This window comes from Lasiodiplodia theobromae (assembly GCF_012971845.1).
Source record: "Lasiodiplodia theobromae strain AM2As chromosome Unknown scaffold_14, whole genome shotgun sequence".
NCBI lineage: Eukaryota > Fungi > Ascomycota > Dothideomycetes > Botryosphaeriales > Botryosphaeriaceae > Lasiodiplodia > Lasiodiplodia theobromae.
The window spans coordinates 933,744-952,658 of record NW_023336344.1 but is presented as its reverse complement, the minus strand read 5'-3'; the positions used below and the strand labels follow the sequence as shown (position 1 = coordinate 952,658).

Sequence of the window (18,915 nt, the reverse complement as noted above, 5' to 3'; positions counted from 1 at the left end):
ATGCAGCCTGGAGCACTCCAGCACCTGAAAAGGGTGTCTTGGCACATATACGGAGTGGCGAGATGCTGGTGCCGCAGTGCCGTTTTCACGCAGAGGGTCCACTTGACAATATCATGTGTGCGGACGGAAGCAGGCAAAGAAAAAGCATTGATGGGGACCCCACACAGTACAACTTCCACATACAGACCCTAGGGCAAGTACATTTGCATCGGGGTGTGATGCGAAACCGCCCTGACCTATCTCCGAAACCGCCTGTTCAAGATCTGCACGGAGACGGTGGTGATCGTCTTCTGACTGAAGCGCTCCGCTTAGCATGCCTGATTTGTGCTGCCGCGCCGGGCGGCTGGAGCTTGCCGCTGCGGCACAGCACGGTCAGCAGACCCTTCCAGGGGTCGCAGGAGACCATTGGGGCGTGCCGTAATGCTGACAAGCACAATTGGCGATATTGCTTCTTCATAGGCTAAAGAGCGATCTTGATCTGCTGGTCTGCATCTGGCAGGCTAAAGCCCTGCATACGGAGGTACCACAGAGGTACCACAGCCGATACCTACCTAACTAGCGTGAAAAAAAGCAGAGCCCTAAAACACAGCGTAATTATGCCTCCGCTTTTTGTTTTTATTTTTCTTCGTTGAAATAACACATATGGGCACTTGAAGCTACCATCCGGACGTAAATGTAGAATTAAAATTTTTAATTTACGTCCGGACAATAGCTTCAACTACCCATGACATGAGGGAAAACAAATTCACGCTTACCCCCCTGTACCATCTGGTGGCGGGTGCACCCCGGCCCGGGCCGGTAACGCATAGGGCCAATTGGGGGCCGGTTTCAAAATAAGCTTCATTTCCGGGTCAGCCGCACTCAGCCCATTGCTGCCTGCTGTGGGTCACAAGCCTCAAAGGATTCTTGTCTATGGGCTTGGCTTTTTCTCGGTTAGGAAGGTTTCTTGTGGCGATGGTTGCATGCCGTTTTGCAGCCGATTCCATCTCTTGCCTTATGTTCAGGATGCCCAACAATGCTCTCGCGCTGCATCGGAGTCACTCATTTTCTCCGCCATGGCTGATTCCATCCAGCTGTTCCCTCTGGGCACGTTTGACTCTCTTTCGTCGGGCTGTGCGGGAGCCTTGGCTGCGAGCCTCTCCTGTCCCTACCTCGAAACAGACGACACTGTCTACGAGGCTTCCTCCAACTTCACCACCGACACTCTTTCCTCTCTTTGCACTGATAACTGCACGCAGTCTATCCAGCAGTATCGCGTCGACGTGGAATCTGCTTGTGGGAATGAGACTTATTCCGATTCTGACATGGGGGTCAATTCTTTGGCCTTGAAACCCATAGCCTTTGCTGATTACTATTTCAACAACTACTGGCAGCGCTGTTTGACCGACAGGTACCATCTTCTGCTAGTCCAGCCAGCTTTTTTCATCTGCTGATCACCGTAGCGACGGAAACTTTTGCTACATCAAGTTTCTCACAGGCGACGCCGGGTCCAGCGGTAGCCTGACCTGTGATGAGTGCGAGCTCAAAGTGCTCCAGACGGAGCTGAAAGACCCTTGGAGATACGATGAGGATCTCGCAGCTACCTATGCCTCCCTTACTTCGAGCTGCAAGGTCACCGACATGCCAGCTACGAGCCCGCCCAGTGTCATCGTCAGCAGGTAGGTGCCAATCTAACAGCCTCCGCCTCTGATGATTCACTAATATCAGCAAAGCACATCGGCACCAGCCACAACTCCCACCTGCACCGGGAAATCTGTTCCCATCCAGAATGGTGACACGTGCGACTCGATAGCAGCAGACAACTCGATTTCCACGTGGAACCTCCTGGCCAGCAACGGCCTCGATGGTGGCTGCGCCAACTTCCCAAGCAACGGCACGCTCTGCGTGGAGTCTTCATGCGAGACCTATCAGGTTTCCGCGAACGATACCTGCAGCGGCATTGCTGAAGCGCACAACATCACCCAAACCCAACTGAAGACCTACAACCCGCAGCTGAATACGAAGTGCAGCAACATCGATCAAACTGTCGGGCACTACATCTGCATTGGGAGCCCGTACGGCAAGGTTGGATCGGGCGACACCACCAGTCGGCCTGTCAGCACGACGACAACTCCAGTTGCCGTGCCTACCGATGCTGCGCCGGGAAGCAACGAGCGCTGTTCACGCTGGCATGAAGTTGTCGAAGGAGATTACTGCGCATACCTGACGATGAGGTACAGTATCACTCTGTAAGTTTTCGTCGTCCGCCGAGTAGAAAGCTGTCTGATGCAAGGCCACAGCTCTGATTTCTACTTCCTAAACCCGGAGGTAAACTCCAACTGCACTAATCTGGAGCTTGAGAAATCCTACTGCGTGAGTACGTGCAGCGCCAGTTGCTCAACCATCTGCTAAAGCGAGTCCAAGGTCTCGGCTGTCGGCGACATATCCACCTACCCAGGCTACACAACAGCAACAGCCACCGACGGCTCCTCAGCCCCCACAATTCCCGCGACGTCGACCATCTCATTCGGCTCCTGGGTCAACCTCGACGACCTGCCCACCGCAACCCAGCCCGTCGTCTCAAGCCCCGCAAACACCGGCTTCCCGCTCGCCAACGGAACGCGGGCAGACTGCCTGACGTACGACGACAACGCCCGCGGCGACGTGAGCTGCAACATCATCACAGACGAGTACTTCGTGCAGCAGTCGATCTTCGTGAGTACTGCCTTCCCCCTTCCCATCCAGCCAAACTGACAGGGGTTTTCTGCAGCTGCAATGGAACCCGAGCCTGGACACATACAACTGCATCCTGAAAAACGAGACCAGGTACTGCGCGCTGCTCGGCAACGGCTACGCGGATCTGTCGCCCTTCACGCCCGCGTACGCCAGCAAGCCTGACAACGCGGCTGCGAACAGCACTGAGAAGTGCTATGACTGGTGGGAGACGGCCGATGGTGAGTGCCGCGCGTGGATTTCACGACAGCGGCTGATGTCTACGCAGGCGAGGATTGCCAGTACGTCCTGGATTCGAGCAGCATCACGATCAAATACTTTTACCAGTGGAACCCTGCGTAAGTCCGTCCCTGGTCGTGGGTTAGCGAGGCTGACAATAAGCAGGGTCAAAGACGATTGCTCGAACCTTTGGATGGAGACTTCCTACTGTGTCATGTATGCATCTCCACTTGCGTCGTGCCTGCTCTTTCTGACTTGGCTGCAGGGGCGAGAACTGGGAGGAGGCTCAGCAGGCGGCCGTGACTCTGCCCGTTGCTTCCCAAACGCCCAGCGCGACGACGACGCCGAACACCACGCCGACCACGACTGCCGCGACGGCTACTTGCACCGGCACAACCGTCAAGCCGCCTGGCGCGACGATGACTGGGACACCTTGCAAGTGCAACAAGTATGCGGAGCGCGAGGATGGTGAGTATTCGAATCATGCCAGAGAAAAGCTGTTGTTGGGTGCTGATTTTTGTAGGGAAATACTGCTATGACCTGGCTCAAGACAACAACATCACGCTCGACGAGTTCTACAAGTGGAACCCCGGTGTGGGTGATGACTGCCAGTATCTGCAAAGCGGTTATGTCTATTGCGTGTAAGTACCCATTGCTCTGCAAATCAGCAATTACTTACAGTTTTCTAGCGGTGTTTCTTCTTAAGAGACTGGGCTTGTGATTGGTCTGGGGTCAGGATTGATTCACCAAAGTGCGCGTTTTGTGTAGCTTAATTACTCCGTGTAAAGAAGGTGGGGGCCGACGGGGTTAATGCCAATGGTCGATCCATGGTCCAAGCTCGTGATTCGCTTAAGGACTATCCGCGATACTTAATGCACTCGTTCGCCCGCGTCCGCTCTTTGCCCGCCAAACTCCTCATTCCCCACCATGCCACAGCTTCCCGAGGACGTTCTTTTCCTAATCGTGAAACAACTGCAGCAGCTTCACCGTCAAGACCATCCTAAAAATACTCCGTTATGGCATCAGCCCAAGCTCTCGCAGTACGCAGGAATCAACCGGACATTCAACGCCATTATTGAGCGTGAGACGTTTCAGCATGTCCACGTATACTCAGAAGCCCTTACCGCGCCCTGCTTGTCGCCAGGCGAGCAAGGCAATCACCCTGCCCACTCGACCACTCCAGCACGCTTTAAGCAGATGATGAATCGTGACCCAGATCGGCGTCGTGCGATTCTTCGCCGAGTTTCCTTCCTCGCTAGCCACGAGTTTCCTCTTAATTCCGACGAGGCACGGTCCGAAGCGGGTGGAGCGGCGAATAATCAGCACTTCTCGCAATCTATCCGTCAATTCTGGGAGGTGCTGGAGGGCTTAGAGAAACCTGGACAAAGAAAATTTATTCTCGAATTCGACTCCTTGTCCGTATCGCCACCGGTATCCGACAGCGAGCACCATCCAGGAAGAGAGTCGCACCTTCACTTGATTGGTAATACGCTGCCACAACTGAACTGTGTCAGCGGCTTCGAATTCCGCAGAGGCCTGCGCATCTGGCCATCATCCCTACTACAGATAATGGCTTCAATGAAAAGTCTCACACGTGCAGACCTCCGCTTCGATAACACGATTGAGGATCCAGAACAACGTCGCCAGTACCGTAAAGGTAGACATATCTCCATCATCCGCTCGACCAAAACCCACTAACCAGTTCTCCCATAGACCTCGGCACATGCATCAGCCAGATTCCAGCCTCCTGCCTCGAACTAAACGCCGTCTTTGCCGACGTCTCCCACGGCTTCGACGAGCATCCCGCCGTCACGCCCCACACCCCCGACACCCTCTGCATCGGCATCCGCGACCTGTCGACGCGCCTGCGCCACCTCAGTCTCGATGCCGTCCGCGTCTCCCCCGCCATCTTCTGGCCAGCAGACGTCGAGCAGCAGCAGCAGCAGCAGCAGCCACCATCATGGCCGCACCTAGAAGTGCTCGAGCTGATCCTAGAGCCGGTGGATTCCTACGGTATGTGTATTACCCTACACCCGCTTTCCATCAGCATACTAACGACGACGACGACCCCAGGCACCTTCTACGCCGACCCCACACCCTCGGAAATCGCCTACAACGCCGCCAACCACACGCCAGCCCGCCCCATCGAGAGCATCACGCGTCTCGTCCCGCGGCCCGAGCGCGGCCTGCACCAACTGGTCACTGCGGCGGGCCGGGCGGCGTTCCGGGGCGGTGGCGGCGGCGGCATGCCGCGCCTGCGCGAGCTGCGCATCGAGCTGCCCGACAAGTGCGGCCTCGCGGTCGAGCTGTTCTTTGGCCAGGACTGGAAGGGCGAGGGGAATTTTAGGCTCGAGTGGACGAGTCGGCCGCCCGTGCCGTGGACAGACGAGATTGTCGAGGCGTGGGGGATAGAGTGGAACATGTGCGAAATCGATAGCGAAGAGGCGGATGAGGATGGGGACGGGGGCTATTGGAATTTAGAGGCGATGGTGCCGTGGAGGTGATGGGCGGACAAAAGTAGGAGGAAAGATGGAGGAAGCTATAAGCGGTGATATGGCATTTTAATTATCGATAAATGCTTGCACACTCTACACATAGCTCATTAAATTTCATAGCGTACGGAAATGTCGGAGTACGTCGAATTTCGCCATGGTTTTCTGCCTACCACTATGCATCCGCGATCCGGCACCCCGATCCCACCGGGTCCGCCTACATACATCATATTATGCCAAGTATATACTACCATGTACAAGTTCTTAACTGTTTCCACGCCCAACACCTTCGGATCTGACTTGATGTCGTTTCCCCAGGAACTAATCCATGACTGCAGTCAGGGAAACTGGATGTAAACCTTGATTTCCTCATGCTGATCGAACCGCTGATAGTATTCTGGCACTTGCTCAATTCCGATGACCGCGGTAGTAATAAAGCTCGGATCAGCCCTCCCGCTGGAAATCAGCTCTACCAGTTCCGGTGCCACCTCTAGCGGACGCACGGCGCCACTCTGAAAGCTCAGCGCCTTCGTCCAGAAATCAGACACGGGAAATGAGATCTGCGGACTGATGGTGCCGGCGAAGGGCGCAGCCTCCGTTTCGTTCTGTACCATGAACACGCCGACCTGGCCGATACCACCACGCGATCCTGTAACCGCGATCATCTGTCGGATCACGATGTCCGGCTCGTTTTCGCCCGCCGCATTGATGGCCGAGTATCCCACACAATCGAGAGCTCGACGCACCCCAGCCGGCTCGTACTCTAGAATCTGCGCCACCGGATCAGACTCGTTGAAGTTGATTGGAATAGCACCAATTGAGGCGGCACGCTCGAGACGCGCTGGCACGTGGTCGATAGAGTAGACGTGGGAGGCACCACGAAGAATGGCCGAGTAGGCGGCGAGAAGGCCGACAGGACCAGCACCAAAGATTGCGATACTATCACCAGGTTGAAATCCGGCAAAGTCGAGACCCGTCCAGGCGGTGGCGAAGATGTCGGAGGTGGTTACATACGATTGCTCGAGGGTGGCGTTGGTGGCGTTGCGCGTTAGGGGGACGGGGATGAGATTCTGGTCGGCATGCGGAACGCGGGCGTACTCGGCTGCAAGATACGTTTGTTTCAGTGGTTCGCTTGAGTGTTGGATAGATGCTTACCCTGCAGGCCGCCCAACCCACCACCTACTCCGCCGAAGCCCACCATCTCTGAGGGTGCAGGCTCCTCCATGTTTAGATGTCCGTTGGACAGGTTGTCGGGGATGACGACATAGTCACCCACGGACAGCGAGGACACGGCGTCTCCAAGCTCCGCAATGTAACCTATGCCCTCATGGCCTAAGCCCCAGGGCGCGGTGACGCCCTGGAGGCCATGGTACGTATGCAGGTCTGATCCACAGATGGCAGCGTGGGTCATGCGGACAATCGCATCTGTTCTGGCCTCAAGTGTTGGAATTGGCAGGTCGGTGACCGTGACTTGGTAGGGTGCCTCGTATATAACGCCGCGCATCATTGTCGCGCCGGATGCCATTGTGATAGCTGAAGATGTGCCTAAGGATAAAGGAAGAGTATTGCCTGGAAGCCGGTACAAGACTGGGTCTTACGAAGAGGTTCGCTTCGTCTACTAATGTATTTATATCTGGATGCTGAATCTCTACTCTACGACTCTAGAGCGGAGAAAGTATAAAGATATTTCTTAAAACGGTAGGTCGATGGAGATAGACGGAGTTAGGACGCTACGGAAGCTATAAAAGCCGGGAACTGTAGAATTTATGTAATACTCTTTTGTATTTCTATAAAAGTAGATCTCGTTTCTTAGCTATCTCGGTACATCTCGGTATACCTCGGTACGCCTCGGTATACTTTTCTTTCGTAATACTGTTAAGTAGTGTTATAATAGAGAAAGGTCGGAAAAGGTTCTTTATATAGCATATATTTCAATAGCCACATCTCTGCCTTCAACAAGGTAATCTAGATTTACCCGACTAATAGGTTTTGATGATTAACTTTTCCACTCGAGCCTGTAATGGACCGGAAGCACAACGGAGCAACAGGCCAAGTCCGGCAGTCCCAGTATCCGGGCCGAATCATGTAGCAGCACGCACACTTAAACATGTGGTACTAAGCTCCTTCAGGAAGTGTTCGGGCGGCGGAGGTGGCTGCGCCGCATTTCCGAGTCCAACGGCAACAGCTACATGTAGGCGGTAATAGGCGGAGTCTTGCCGTCCCGTCTTCCGAGTGGAAAGGTTGGGAGGCATGCGTAGAAGCGAAACCACGGCGCGAAGTTCTTGCTGTGGCATATCGAGTGCGGAGTCCAAACGCCACGGGCAACGAGAAGACGGACACTCGGAGAGTCGGAGATCCGAGTACTATAGACAAGGTGAGCCATCGCCCCACATGTTAACGAGTAGCCGGCTAAATAGTGCTTGGTAAGTGACATTGGCAGCATATTTGAATGGCTGAATCTTCCTTCCGTACTACCAACACATACCTCTCGATCGATTCGTGAGTGCGGCAAATGACTATCGAAATAGTTCCTTCCGTGGCCGTCGGTGCCTCTCAATTCGGGCCTATTCTATGGACTGCGGTCGCCATTATCCTTACGATTATCTCTGTTGCCCTCAGTGATGCCAGACCTTATCCGGGTCTCAAGCTGGTTGGCAAAGAGGCGGGCGAGATCTGGAATTCCCAGGCGAAGAAGCGTTACGTTGAGCATGGCGTTCAACTTATGAAGAAAGCTTTCCAAGATGTAAGTAGAGACATCTTCTTTGCAGTCTACATACGCAATGGACTATCTAGGTACTCTTGCTAAAGGAGATTGCAGTGCAAAGGCAAGGCGTTTCAGGTGATCGGTTCGAATGGGCCTATCATCATTCTGCCACCGGCAATGATAAACGAAATCCGCAACAATCAAAACTTGAGCTTTATTGACTTCTTGAAGCATGTAAGTCTCCACCGGCCTAACCCAGCATTGAGCTTCGCTTACGAAGGTCTCCAAATTGTTAGGACTTTGGGCTGAAATATCCCGGCCTTGAATCATGGCAAGGCTTGGATCATGGCATATTCGAGGAAACAGTCAAAAAGAAGATAGTCTCAACAGTCGGTGTGTTCTCTTAAGGGATCAGAGAAATTTAGAGCCCGAAGCTGACCCTCTCTGCGACACAGGCTCCCTGACTCCGATTATGGCTGAAGAAATGAGTGAGGCTGCAGCCGAATTACTTCCCAAAAGCAAAGGTGTGCATCTCATTTCCAGGAGATATTGGAGATACTCATAAGTGTTGCAGATTGGACGGAAATTAAGTTCCACCATCTCTCTTTGGCATTGGTATCGCGCTTGACTGCGAGGATCTTTGTCGGCGAGTCCCTTTGCCGTAGCCAGGAATGGCTTGATATATCCATCCTGTATACGATAAAGGTGATGAGTGCGATCCGAGCGATGCGCGCGTGGCCACTTATTCTTCGCCCATTCGTCCATCGATTTATTCCCGAGATGCGCCTGATGCGCGAGCTTAATGAACAGGCGAACCGTCTCCTCAGTCCACATGTGGCTATTCGGCGTCGTGCACGTCTTGAAGCTATACAGTCCGGCAATCCGCCGCCAGAGTTCAAAGACGCGCTTGGTTGGCTTGATGAAACTGCCGGAGATCGACCGTACAATGTAGTCTACGGACAGCTGATGATCAGCTTGGCATCGATGCACAGCACAAGCTCGACCCTGATGGCTCTCATGTACCACCTACTTGAGAACCCTTCCTATTTCGACATGCTACGCCAGGAAATGGTCGAAGTTCTACAGGAACATGGCTCCCTATCAAAGGTCAGCTTGTACAAACTCAAACTGTTGGACAGCTGCATGAAGGAAAGCCAGCGACTTACCAGTGTCAACGCACGTATGTACCACTTCGGAACAGCTTTGATGCAGAACGACTAATTCTAGAAGTCTCCTTGATGCGCTACGTCCACAATAAGGTCACACTCTCCGACGGAACACATCTCCCAAAAGGTTCAGTGATTGCAGTGCCCCAATTCCACATGAGCGACCCTGCGAACTGGGGTCCCGATGCGAGTAGATTCGATGGCCACCGATTCTTGCGCATGCGCGAACAGCAAGGGAACGAGGGTAAGTGGCAGTTCGTTTCCACAAGCCCGGATCACTACGCCTTCGGCCACGGACAGCACGCATGCCCGGGCAGGTTTTTCGCTAGCAACGAGATCAAGATACTCATGGTACATTTACTCCTCAAGTATGACTGGAAGTTCAAGGACGGGCAGACGGAGCAACCGAAGAGCATGAGCGACACGGATTTTATGCCAGACCCTGAAGCAGTCATTCTGTGCAAAGAGAGGATTCCCGAGGTCGCCTTCTAAAAATAGCAAGAAGATGTTATATCTAATATCAGACCTCATTACTCTTACTCTCCAATCTCTAGCTGCATGCGGCATTAAATACCCGCTGCCTCTATCGTGCTCTTCTAAACACGACTCTCCTCCTCCACCGGGGGCAGTCGAAGCGAGATAAAGTCGAGATCGGAAAGAAGTGGGGGCTGTCCGAGCCAGAGACGCATAACCCCACCTCTTATGCAGCCCACCCGACATCACCCACTCTAGCCCTCTTCCGTCGTTGCACAGTGCTTATCAATTTGTTCCGCACATCGTCTTTATCTACACATCCCATCCCTCGCCACCACCTCCAGCCATTCAGCTGGAGAACACTGTCACTTCCTCAAATCTACGCATAGCTTTTTTAATTTTAGCTAGCCTTACTTTCCGACATAACGCCGCGATGGACAGCATTGAAGATAAGATTGAACATGTCGACGTTCTCATCGTGGGAGGCGGACCCGTAGGTAATTGCCACTGAACTTCAGCGTCTACCCCCGTTTTCCCTGACAAAACACACTTTCAGGTCTTATCAGCGCGTACCAGCTCGCGCTCACTCTCCCTTCTCCCAAAAAGTCAATCAAGATTATTGAGAAGCACCCCAAATCAGCACAAGACCAGTACGGCCGGGCCATCACGCTGTTCCCGCGTACCTCGGAGATGCTAGATCAGCTGGGTCTCGCCGACCAGCTTGCTCAACACTGCTTTGCCTGCCGCGACACTGTATCTTATGACGCAGGCGGTAATGAAGTGGACGGTCGCGGCTGGGCCTTCATGGAGCAGATGAAGGACACTGCGTGGGACTTCTCACTAGTGCTACGCCAGAAGTACCAGGAGGAAATCTTCCGCAAGGCTCTACGCGAGCTGGACGTTGAGCTGGACGCTCCGGTCACGCTTGTTGGCTTGCAAATCGACGAGTCCATTCCACCGAGCGGTTACCGCATCTCGGCCACGCTGGAACACGGCTCACCGCAGCTGACAACGACAGTCAAGTGCAAGTACTTGATTGGTGCCGACGGCGGGCGGTCAACTGTGCGGCAGCTGCTTGATATCCCCTTCGACGGCAGCTTGACGAACGACCGTTGGGTGCGCATCGACGGGCACGTTTCGACCAACCTTCCCAAGCCGCGGTCCTACTGCGCTATCGAGAGTCCCACGCACGGCAACGTTCTCTGGGCAGCGTTAGACCACGGCGCGACGCGCGTTGGCTACGCCTTTACCCCGGATCGCCAGAAAGGCTACGCTGTCTTTGACGAAGCCGCGGCTGTGGCAGAGGCCATCGCCGCCGTTAAGCCGTTCGAGTTGTCTTTCACTCGCGTCGACTGGTGGACCATCTACTCGGTCGGGCAGCGCGTAGCTCGAAGATTCTTTACTCATGAGTGCGTGTTCCTGGCGGGGGATAGCTGCCACACACATAGCTCGGGGGCGGCCCAGGGAATGAATACTGGGATCCACGACGCCGTCAATCTGGCTTGGAAACTCTCTCTCGTGCTGCGGCAACTCGCCGATGCAAAGCTGCTGCAAACTTACGAGACCGAGCGCCGCCCGAACGTCCTGAAGCTTCTTGCCTACGACAAGGACATCGCCCGCCTCATGACAATGCAGCTGCCTGAGGGCTGGACTGGTGATTCCGCTGCAGATCCAAACATCGTTCTTGGGGAGGTCATGGCAGAAGCCGCGACCTTCAGCTCCGGCTTGGGCATATTATATGAGCCGGACGGCATGCTCAATGTGACTCAAGACCACACGGTGCCATCTCTTCTCCCCTCGGGCCACCGTGCCCCAGACGTCTCCCTCCGCAAACCAGGTACCCTCGAGCCGACGCGGTTGCACCGTGAGACGCCGAATCGAGCCGTCTTTTATATTCTCGTCTTCGTTGGTGAGGCCTCATCCTCAACCATTGCAGCTTATCACGCTTTCTGCAACGCGCTCGAAGCATCCACGTTGTTCTTTCCTTCACAGCGAAACAACAATGAAGTGCCAGTTGCCTACCTCACCATTCCCATACAGCCCAGCCCGTCAGTATGGGAGCTGCTCGGCGGACGCAGTCCTCCAGGCGCTGAGATGCCCAGTGTCAGCAGCAAGGTCTACTTTGACTCACCGGAAAAGGCGGCTCATACACGATACCGTGTCGATGTGCAACGAGGGGCGGTCTACGTGCTACGGCCGGATGGGTGGATCGGGACAGCGTTACACTTGCATGCGGAAGCGGCAAAGCAACTAGAGGAATATTTCAAGGGATTTATTATCCATTAAGATAGAGGCCCGCCGTTACAACAAATTTACACATGTGTAATCAGTCTCTTTCCACTCACGCCCCCCACGAGAGACTTGTCCAGAATCTCCTGAATACCGTCGATGCCTCCCGGTACCTCGAAGTTTCGAGTGGGTATGATGGCGCCGCTCCGTAATCCCTCTGGGATGTACACGTGATACGTCCATTCCAAAAGGGCCTTCTGCTCCTCCCTGTCCAGTACCTGCGGCCACGAGTCATACACACGGTTCACACTGTCCGGCTTTGCATACGCAGCCGTGTCTCCAAGCTGCGGTAGCGTAGTGAAGATGGTGCCACCGCCCGTCTCAGCAAGGACTTGACCGATGATTGCGGTCGGCTCGGGGGTGCCGATGGCGTCAAACACAGCGTCAAAGGGGCCGAGCGCCTTGAGATCCGCGACAATCTTCTCGGCGGGCTGCCTGTGGTCTACGACGCTGCTTGCGCCCAACGAAGTGACGAATTCCTGGTTCTGAGGTGAAGAGGTAGTGATGACTTCGTAGCCCAGGTCCGAGGCGTACTTGATTGCGTAGCCACCGACGCTCGAACTGCCGCCGTAAACGAGCAGCTTTTTGCCCTTTGGCGCGGCTCGCTTCCCGTCGGGGCTGGGTCTCTCGGGGCCCAGCATGGCATCGAACACGGCAACGACGGTGACGAGGTTGGAGGGGACCGAGGAGGCGTCTTCGAGCGAGACGCTGTCGGGTATCTTGGACGTGTATCGTGGAAAGGCGATGTAGTACTCCTGAAAGTGTCCAGTCCGGAGGTCCGTGAGATCGAATGGCGCCAGAACCGCCACACGGTCGCCTGGCTTCACGTAGCTAACGTTGGTGCCGACGGCTTCGACTGTGCCGGCGGAAGAGAAACCGAGGATAGCTGGAACGCTATAAGGGATGGCGCCAAATCTACATATGTCAGTCAATGTACTTAAGCAACAGTGTGCCGCTCGCACTTACTTCTGCATCTTGACCTCAAGGGGATTGAAGCTGATCACTCCGTTCTTGACAAGAATTTCATCCGGGCCGGGAGCATACTTTTCCACAGTCTTGATGACTACAGGAGAGCCGATCTGCTCAACTACTGCTGCTTTGTTGGACATAGTGATGCGTGCTAAGGCGACGAAGGTTATGTTGTTTGTTGCTCAGATACCCACGAGGAGGACCGGTTGTAAGGGTGTTGTGGACAAAGCTCGAGCTCCTGCCGACTTTACATCGTATTTAAGTCTTCTATAGATAGAGAAGACGGTATAATAATTGTCCCGTTCTGTCGTTAGAGAATTAAAGAGGATGGTGTGATAGTTGTTCCGGTCCTGTCGTGAATGATGACATCGGCACTCGGAAGTGCGGAAGGGCCGAGAGTATGTAAGACGGGCGCGGCCTTTCGTATGATTAAGTCCGGTGCAGCTTATGCAACATTTGCGTAGAAGCCAAAATCGCCAAGAAAGTAAATTACTTCGAATGGCATTAGAAAGCGCCAAGGTTGGAAAATGTTTAGAATTTCTCGCCCCGCGCGCCTTATACATAGGAACTGAACTGCTCGGGCTCGGCCAGTTGTACTTCTCTCAGTTCCGCCCCCAAACTTTCAAATACACTTTTACATAGTTTTTACTAATCATGAATGCATCGTATACGCCATTCCAACCCTGGCCGCACGCGAGTTTCCCGGCTCAGCTTACTGCGGGGTAGTGCAAGCTAAGCCTTGGCCTTATCCTTAGTAAAATGACTGCTTTGGAGTCATTTACTTCTTTATTATCTAAGTGAATATGGAATTAACAAGTCTAGAAATAAATTCTTAGGGCCGTCGTTGCCGCGTATCATAAATGTTACACGATGGTGGATGGGGAGTATTTTGGGCTGAGGATTGGGCAGTCTCATTGATGGATAACGGATTATGGATGTTACGAGCGCACCAATAGTACAAGGCTGAATCTACTCTTTTAGGAGCTGCTGCCTGTGAGCTGAATTAATCTGCAACAGCCTGCATCCGTCACCGGACGCTAGTCCAAAATAAGCCATGTGGTGCGGCTGATATGCCGCTGTCGCCCTGCGGCGGTCGAAGCACACCAGCCTTGTTTTCACGAACGAGAGCAACATCAAAGGTAAAAGCACTCTAGAGCTGCCAAAGTTCCTAAATTATAATAGCTTTTCTACGAGATAAGCTGTGACCGACTACAATTATAGAATCTCAAACCTACTCGGATTGTTTTCGCTTTTCAGTCACTCGTTGAGAAGACAGCAAGGCTGGGCTCAGCCACAAAACGCGCAAGATGACGTGGCACTGCTAACATAAATAAGAGCACTCCCGCAGCGTCTCGCTCCTTCTTACATCCTACCTTTCCTCGTCCAAGCACTTTTGCAAACAGACTTCTTCGATATACGATTGCTGACTACTCCCACCATTCTGCGTACCTCTCATACTCGTTTATCCATTTCATTGTGATTCATATGGATTCTTCAAATCGACGAGAAGAAGTACGAGGTAAAAAGAAGCAACGCCGGCTACGTTTTGCGCCAGATGTTGCCACTGAGATTCCAGATGGACTCATCGTAAAGACTATGCTCAATCCACCGTCCCAAAATAGTTCTTTCCGAAGTCTAGACACTTCCAGGAATTCAAAGGCAGCCACCTCGTCTACTTCAACGAAGCTTGGCAAAGACGTGTGCAAACATTGTCTTGAATGCCTGTCAAACACTGCAATCCAATTCGACAATCAAATGTGGATCGAATCCAACTGGAGCTACGTATCAGCAAGGGCATTGAGAGAGAGCGTTCAAGATGGGTGTGGCTTCTGCAAGATTCATTTGAGACTGTATGAAGAGCGAATGTCTAAGCGAGTACCCTCGCCTAGTGTTCGCAATAAGAAAGGCATCTCGACCCCAAATGAAGCTGGTGATAACGAAGAGGATGAAGAGAAAATCCGCAAATCTTTCAACATTGTCGCAAATTCTAAATCCAACGTCGATGATTGGTATCAAATTAGGGTTGGTGATGAGTTGTTTGACGTGTTTGCGGACGCTGGTTTGACCCATATAATCAAATATGGGCGAAGTCATGCTAACAACAACCTAGATGATCCCGCCGCACAATGGATCTCAAATAGGCCAAACAGAACCGACAAAACATCGGACAAAGCCTTCTCACAAATCCAGAGTTGGATGAGAGAATGTGAGTCGGACGACCACGGTCTTGATTTTGCAGGCGACAAGAAACCACACGTCAACATGAACAGATGCAGACGAAACCATCAGCCCATCGTGCCGCTACCCAGTCGGATTGTAGACGTAGCTGCTACCGCGAATGGGCAGGCAGAGCCAAAAGCCAGGCTTGTAGAGCCCGGCAATACGTTGGATCAATATGTTGCGCTGAGCTATTGCTGGGGTGAGGAGCGGTGGAATACCCTGACAACAACAAAGGCAAACTACGAAGAGCACTGCAAGAATATCCCAATTCACTCAGCTGCGCAGACAATCAAAGATGCTGTGTCTACTACGAGACGGCTTGGGTTTCGATACCTGTGGGTAGACGCTCTGTGCATCATACAAGACTCGAACCAGGACAAAGAAACGCAAACATCACAGCTCCGTTCCGTCTTCGAGAACGCTTCCCTTACAATCATCGCCGCATATGGAGAAAACGCATCCGTTGGCTTTTTGGGAATGCCCGAGGAGCACAGGGAGGCCGAATTCAGCTGGGGATGGCAACGTGGTGGTCCTGATCAACCCAATGGAACAATCCACGTCTGTCGAAACATTAAGCAACGCATGGCGGACCAGCCAATTAGCAAACGAGCGTAAGTTTTCCCCTCATGCCACAAAGGACATCTCCATAACGTACGAATGACTGCATCAGGTGGACTCTGGAGGAGCGAATGTTGTCAAGGAAGAAACTCTTTTTCTTTGCCGACCGCATCGCATGGGAGTGCAATACTATTGAGTCTAGCGATGTTGTCAATGACGGCATCAGCCCGGCTCACGTTTCTAGAAATCTCCCCATCGACCATGCCACGGACACCACCTGCAAGGTGTATAGGACGAAGGATAGCGAACACAGGTCCTGGACATTCACAGTGCAGTGGTACATGATGCGGAAGCTGACAAAGCCGCACGACAAGCTGCGCGCCATCGGCGGGCTTGCCGATTACCAACAAAAGGCCCTCGAAGACCAATACCTCGCAGGGCTATGGAGGATGTTCATACCAGCCGGATTGTTATGGAGGAGGGTTGTCAGGCTGCAACAGGGAGATGGGGATAGTGGACTACAGGACCGCCCTATAGGATACAGAGCTCCATCCTGGAGCTGGGCGGCCATCGAAGGGGAGATCAAGTATACTGATCTCGCTGAAGAGGGAGGGAGCGTCGAATGTGCGGTCCTAGGGCATACAAGGAGCATTGAATCGATCATGAAGCTTGACATTGTCGACGCGGCTGTCACTCTCGCCTCACCCAACAAACCATTTGGCGGCGTCACTGGCGGCTTCATCAAAGCCACGGGTATGATGAAGACTATCCAAGGTAATTTCAAACCGACGTCACATACAGATTTTGGAGACATGTTCAGGCTTGACCTTTCCACATCACCGGAGCCCAGCTTTGTGGATTTTTGGCCAGACTCGATCACGGATCTACCCCAGGACGGTCAAAAATTGTGCTTGTTGGGAGTTGACGGTGAGGGTGAAGCTGAGAAGACTGGCGGGAGCATGCGTAGCAAGTATAGCTTCTATGTTCGAGGTGTTGCCTTAGAATCCTTGCCCGATGGCAACTTTCAACGGATGGGGTTCTTCGAATATCGAGACTCGGACTTCGATCGGTTGATAAGAGGATTCCATCGCCGAGAGGTCAAAATTGTATGAAAGCAATCGCACAAGGGTGGGAATGAGGTTTTTATTAGTAGTCTCCGTCTTATAGATGATTTAGTAGTCATGTTATTCCTCATGGAACAGCTTAAAGATCATCGCCACTAGACGTCCCTTCCTGTGAGTCTGCCATGCCCACTCCTGTCTTCTTTGATATCAGGACTATGCCCTTGAGGATGCAGAAATCTCGGGCTCTAAGCACTATACGCGCTGACAGGTTGGATGACTTTAAAGTACTGCTGGGCGAAAGTCGTATGGTCCTCATCATCGCGTGGAAGCGACATTCCAACAGCATCCTTATTTGTTCCTGGTGATTCAATACCCCGAGATGACGGTTTTAGAGAAGGTAACGCCCATTAAACTGTGTTTAGTCGTGGTAAAATCCTCGATGTTAGCTATGTAAACACAAATTATAAAAACATAAATACTTAAATCGAAATCAAAGTCGATTTAGAATATAGAACTGGCTACAATTCTTTCCTTTAACGATTAGTAAAGATGCTAAACCATACAGAGTAAAATAACTCTAGATTAAGCTTTGAAGACATTTACTTCTTTATTATCCAAGTGAATAAGTAACTCATCCATCATCCGCCATGTCCAGTGCTACTGCCCTCTCCATCCCACGAAAACTCCCACCTCACACCCCCAACTACCTACTCCTCCTCTCTGCCAACCTTCTCCGCACCAACGCCCCCAACTCCCTCCGAAACACTCCCTCATCAATCTCTGAGCTTCTGTAGCCATCCGGCCCCGCAACCACCCTAACCACCCTCCCCACGCACTCCTCCACCACCACCGCCTCTTCCCGCTTCCCCTCTTCCATCTCCCTTCCCACCCACGCCTCGACCCATGCGCCCGCATACCCGCACACCACCTCCGCCGCCTCGCGCGCATCCACGGCGTAAGCGGAGCCGCCGTCCTCCTCGCGCGCCGCCCTCCTCCCGCCGACCAGCCGCTCCTCGCAAAAGACCAGGCCCAGCTCCCGGACGCCCGTCGCCGCGGGGCTCAACTCCAACACGCGCGGCTCATCGCCGGCGCGGTACCCGGCGTTCCACGTCGTGCCGCACCGGCGCTTCGGGAGGCCGCCGTCGTCGGGCGGTGGGGGCAGGGCATGGTAGTTGAAGCGCGGGTAGAAGGCCATGGTGGGGTTGAGGTGCAGAGGGGGGCTGGGGGGCTCGAGGCCCTGCATGCGTGTGCGTGCTTGTCAGTGAGTGTGTTCGGGGGAGGGGGGGGTTTAATCTCTTTTCTGTGAGCTTACCCAGACGTGGAGGGTGCGGATGAGGGGCACCGCGCGCGGAGATATAGTGGTCAGGAAATGGTGGATGGTACGGGGGCAGCCGGCAAAGGCGTTTAGGCTGTAGACCACAGGGAGGGCTTCGGCCGCGAGCTGCCTGGAGGCAGTGAGGAGGCCCGTTGCGAGGGGGATGTGGTTGGGGCGGTGGAAGCAGGGCGGGTGGGTGCTGAGGCGCGGCGGCGGCCGCCGTCTCGCGCCGTTGTCCTCATCGCCGTCGTCGGTGGTAATGGTGGTCCATTCGGAGAGGCCCCGGAAGTCGGCGATGAGGGTCAGGCGGATGGGAACGGTGTTTCCGAGGGCGGGCTCGAAGGCATTGTTCTGTTTCTTTCCGTCGCACCAGAGATCGGGGTCCTGCGGCGTGTTGCGCGGCATAACGAGCGCGTACTCGTAGATCACATCGCGGATCTCGCGGGGGAGCTGCAGGAAGGGAAAGGGTGGGCCGTCGTACTATTGACGTTAATATTTCTTCTGATTCCGAGCTGCCGGCTTTGCACAGACTTCTGGTTCTGCTATTCGATTCGACTTACCGGCTGAGCGGCGACATGGCGAGCGGCCAACGCGGCCTTGAACTCATCAGACGCTGGAAAGAGAGGAGCCATGTTCACCAATACGAAACGATACGTGGAACATGTGAAGTCGAGGTTGCCTGGTGGCGTTACCTATATTTAGCGGGTCGACTTCGCCCCCAATCCTTCACTGT

The 18,915-nt window shown here is 53.6% G+C and overlaps 8 protein-coding genes across 8 annotated transcripts; 5 read left to right on the top strand and 3 right to left on the bottom strand.

Annotated features, from left to right (window-relative positions):
* Positions 1 to 1,055: 1,055 nt before the first annotated feature.
* LTHEOB_5331 (Carbohydrate-binding module family 50 protein) lies at positions 1,056 to 3,636 on the top strand (the record flags this gene model as incomplete). The annotated part of the gene is made up of 11 exons (XM_035514465.1): positions 1,056 to 1,390; positions 1,443 to 1,658; positions 1,713 to 2,228; positions 2,280 to 2,352; positions 2,404 to 2,694; positions 2,750 to 2,933; positions 2,981 to 3,050; positions 3,097 to 3,147; positions 3,197 to 3,399; positions 3,455 to 3,572; positions 3,621 to 3,636. The coding sequence occupies 11 exons, from the start codon at positions 1,056 to 1,058 to the stop codon at positions 3,634 to 3,636; spliced, it is 2,073 nt and encodes a 690-aa protein (XP_035374199.1).
* Positions 3,637 to 4,509: 873 nt separating this feature from the next.
* LTHEOB_5330 (uncharacterized protein) lies at positions 4,510 to 5,435 on the top strand (the record flags this gene model as incomplete). Its single annotated transcript, XM_035514464.1, has 3 exons — positions 4,510 to 4,588; positions 4,645 to 4,944; positions 5,005 to 5,435. The coding sequence occupies 3 exons, from the start codon at positions 4,510 to 4,512 to the stop codon at positions 5,433 to 5,435; spliced, it is 810 nt and encodes a 269-aa protein (XP_035374198.1).
* Positions 5,436 to 5,761: 326 nt separating this feature from the next.
* Positions 5,762 to 6,948, bottom strand: LTHEOB_5329 (alcohol dehydrogenase; the record flags this gene model as incomplete). Its single annotated transcript, XM_035514462.1, has 2 exons — positions 5,762 to 6,525; positions 6,579 to 6,948. 2 exons carry the CDS (start codon positions 6,946 to 6,948, stop codon positions 5,762 to 5,764), a joined length of 1,134 nt encoding a protein of 377 aa, XP_035374197.1.
* A 987-nt stretch (positions 6,949 to 7,935) lies between these two features.
* LTHEOB_5328 (Cytochrome p450 protein) lies at positions 7,936 to 9,785 on the top strand (the record flags this gene model as incomplete). The annotated part of the gene is made up of 4 exons (XM_035514461.1): positions 7,936 to 8,166; positions 8,242 to 8,361; positions 8,938 to 9,307; positions 9,358 to 9,785. The coding sequence occupies 4 exons, from the start codon at positions 7,936 to 7,938 to the stop codon at positions 9,783 to 9,785; spliced, it is 1,149 nt and encodes a 382-aa protein (XP_035374196.1).
* A 415-nt stretch (positions 9,786 to 10,200) lies between these two features.
* Positions 10,201 to 12,053, top strand: LTHEOB_5327 (Monooxygenase FAD-binding protein; the record flags this gene model as incomplete). Its single annotated transcript, XM_035514460.1, has 2 exons — positions 10,201 to 10,264; positions 10,324 to 12,053. The coding sequence occupies 2 exons, from the start codon at positions 10,201 to 10,203 to the stop codon at positions 12,051 to 12,053; spliced, it is 1,794 nt and encodes a 597-aa protein (XP_035374195.1).
* A 26-nt stretch (positions 12,054 to 12,079) lies between these two features.
* On the bottom strand, positions 12,080 to 13,165 carry LTHEOB_5326 (alcohol dehydrogenase; the record flags this gene model as incomplete). The annotated part of the gene is made up of 2 exons (XM_035514459.1): positions 12,080 to 12,971; positions 13,023 to 13,165. The coding sequence occupies 2 exons, from the start codon at positions 13,163 to 13,165 to the stop codon at positions 12,080 to 12,082; spliced, it is 1,035 nt and encodes a 344-aa protein (XP_035374194.1).
* A 2,662-nt stretch (positions 13,166 to 15,827) lies between these two features.
* Positions 15,828 to 16,915, top strand: LTHEOB_5325 (uncharacterized protein; the record flags this gene model as incomplete). The annotated part of the gene is made up of 2 exons (XM_035514458.1): positions 15,828 to 15,856; positions 15,916 to 16,915. 2 exons carry the CDS (start codon positions 15,828 to 15,830, stop codon positions 16,913 to 16,915), a joined length of 1,029 nt encoding a protein of 342 aa, XP_035374193.1.
* Positions 16,916 to 17,570: 655 nt separating this feature from the next.
* On the bottom strand, positions 17,571 to 18,814 carry LTHEOB_5324 (Glucan synthase protein; the record flags this gene model as incomplete). Its single annotated transcript, XM_035514457.1, has 3 exons — positions 17,571 to 18,104; positions 18,180 to 18,662; positions 18,743 to 18,814. 3 exons carry the CDS (start codon positions 18,812 to 18,814, stop codon positions 17,571 to 17,573), a joined length of 1,089 nt encoding a protein of 362 aa, XP_035374192.1.
* Between the last annotated feature and the right edge of the window lie 101 nt (positions 18,815 to 18,915).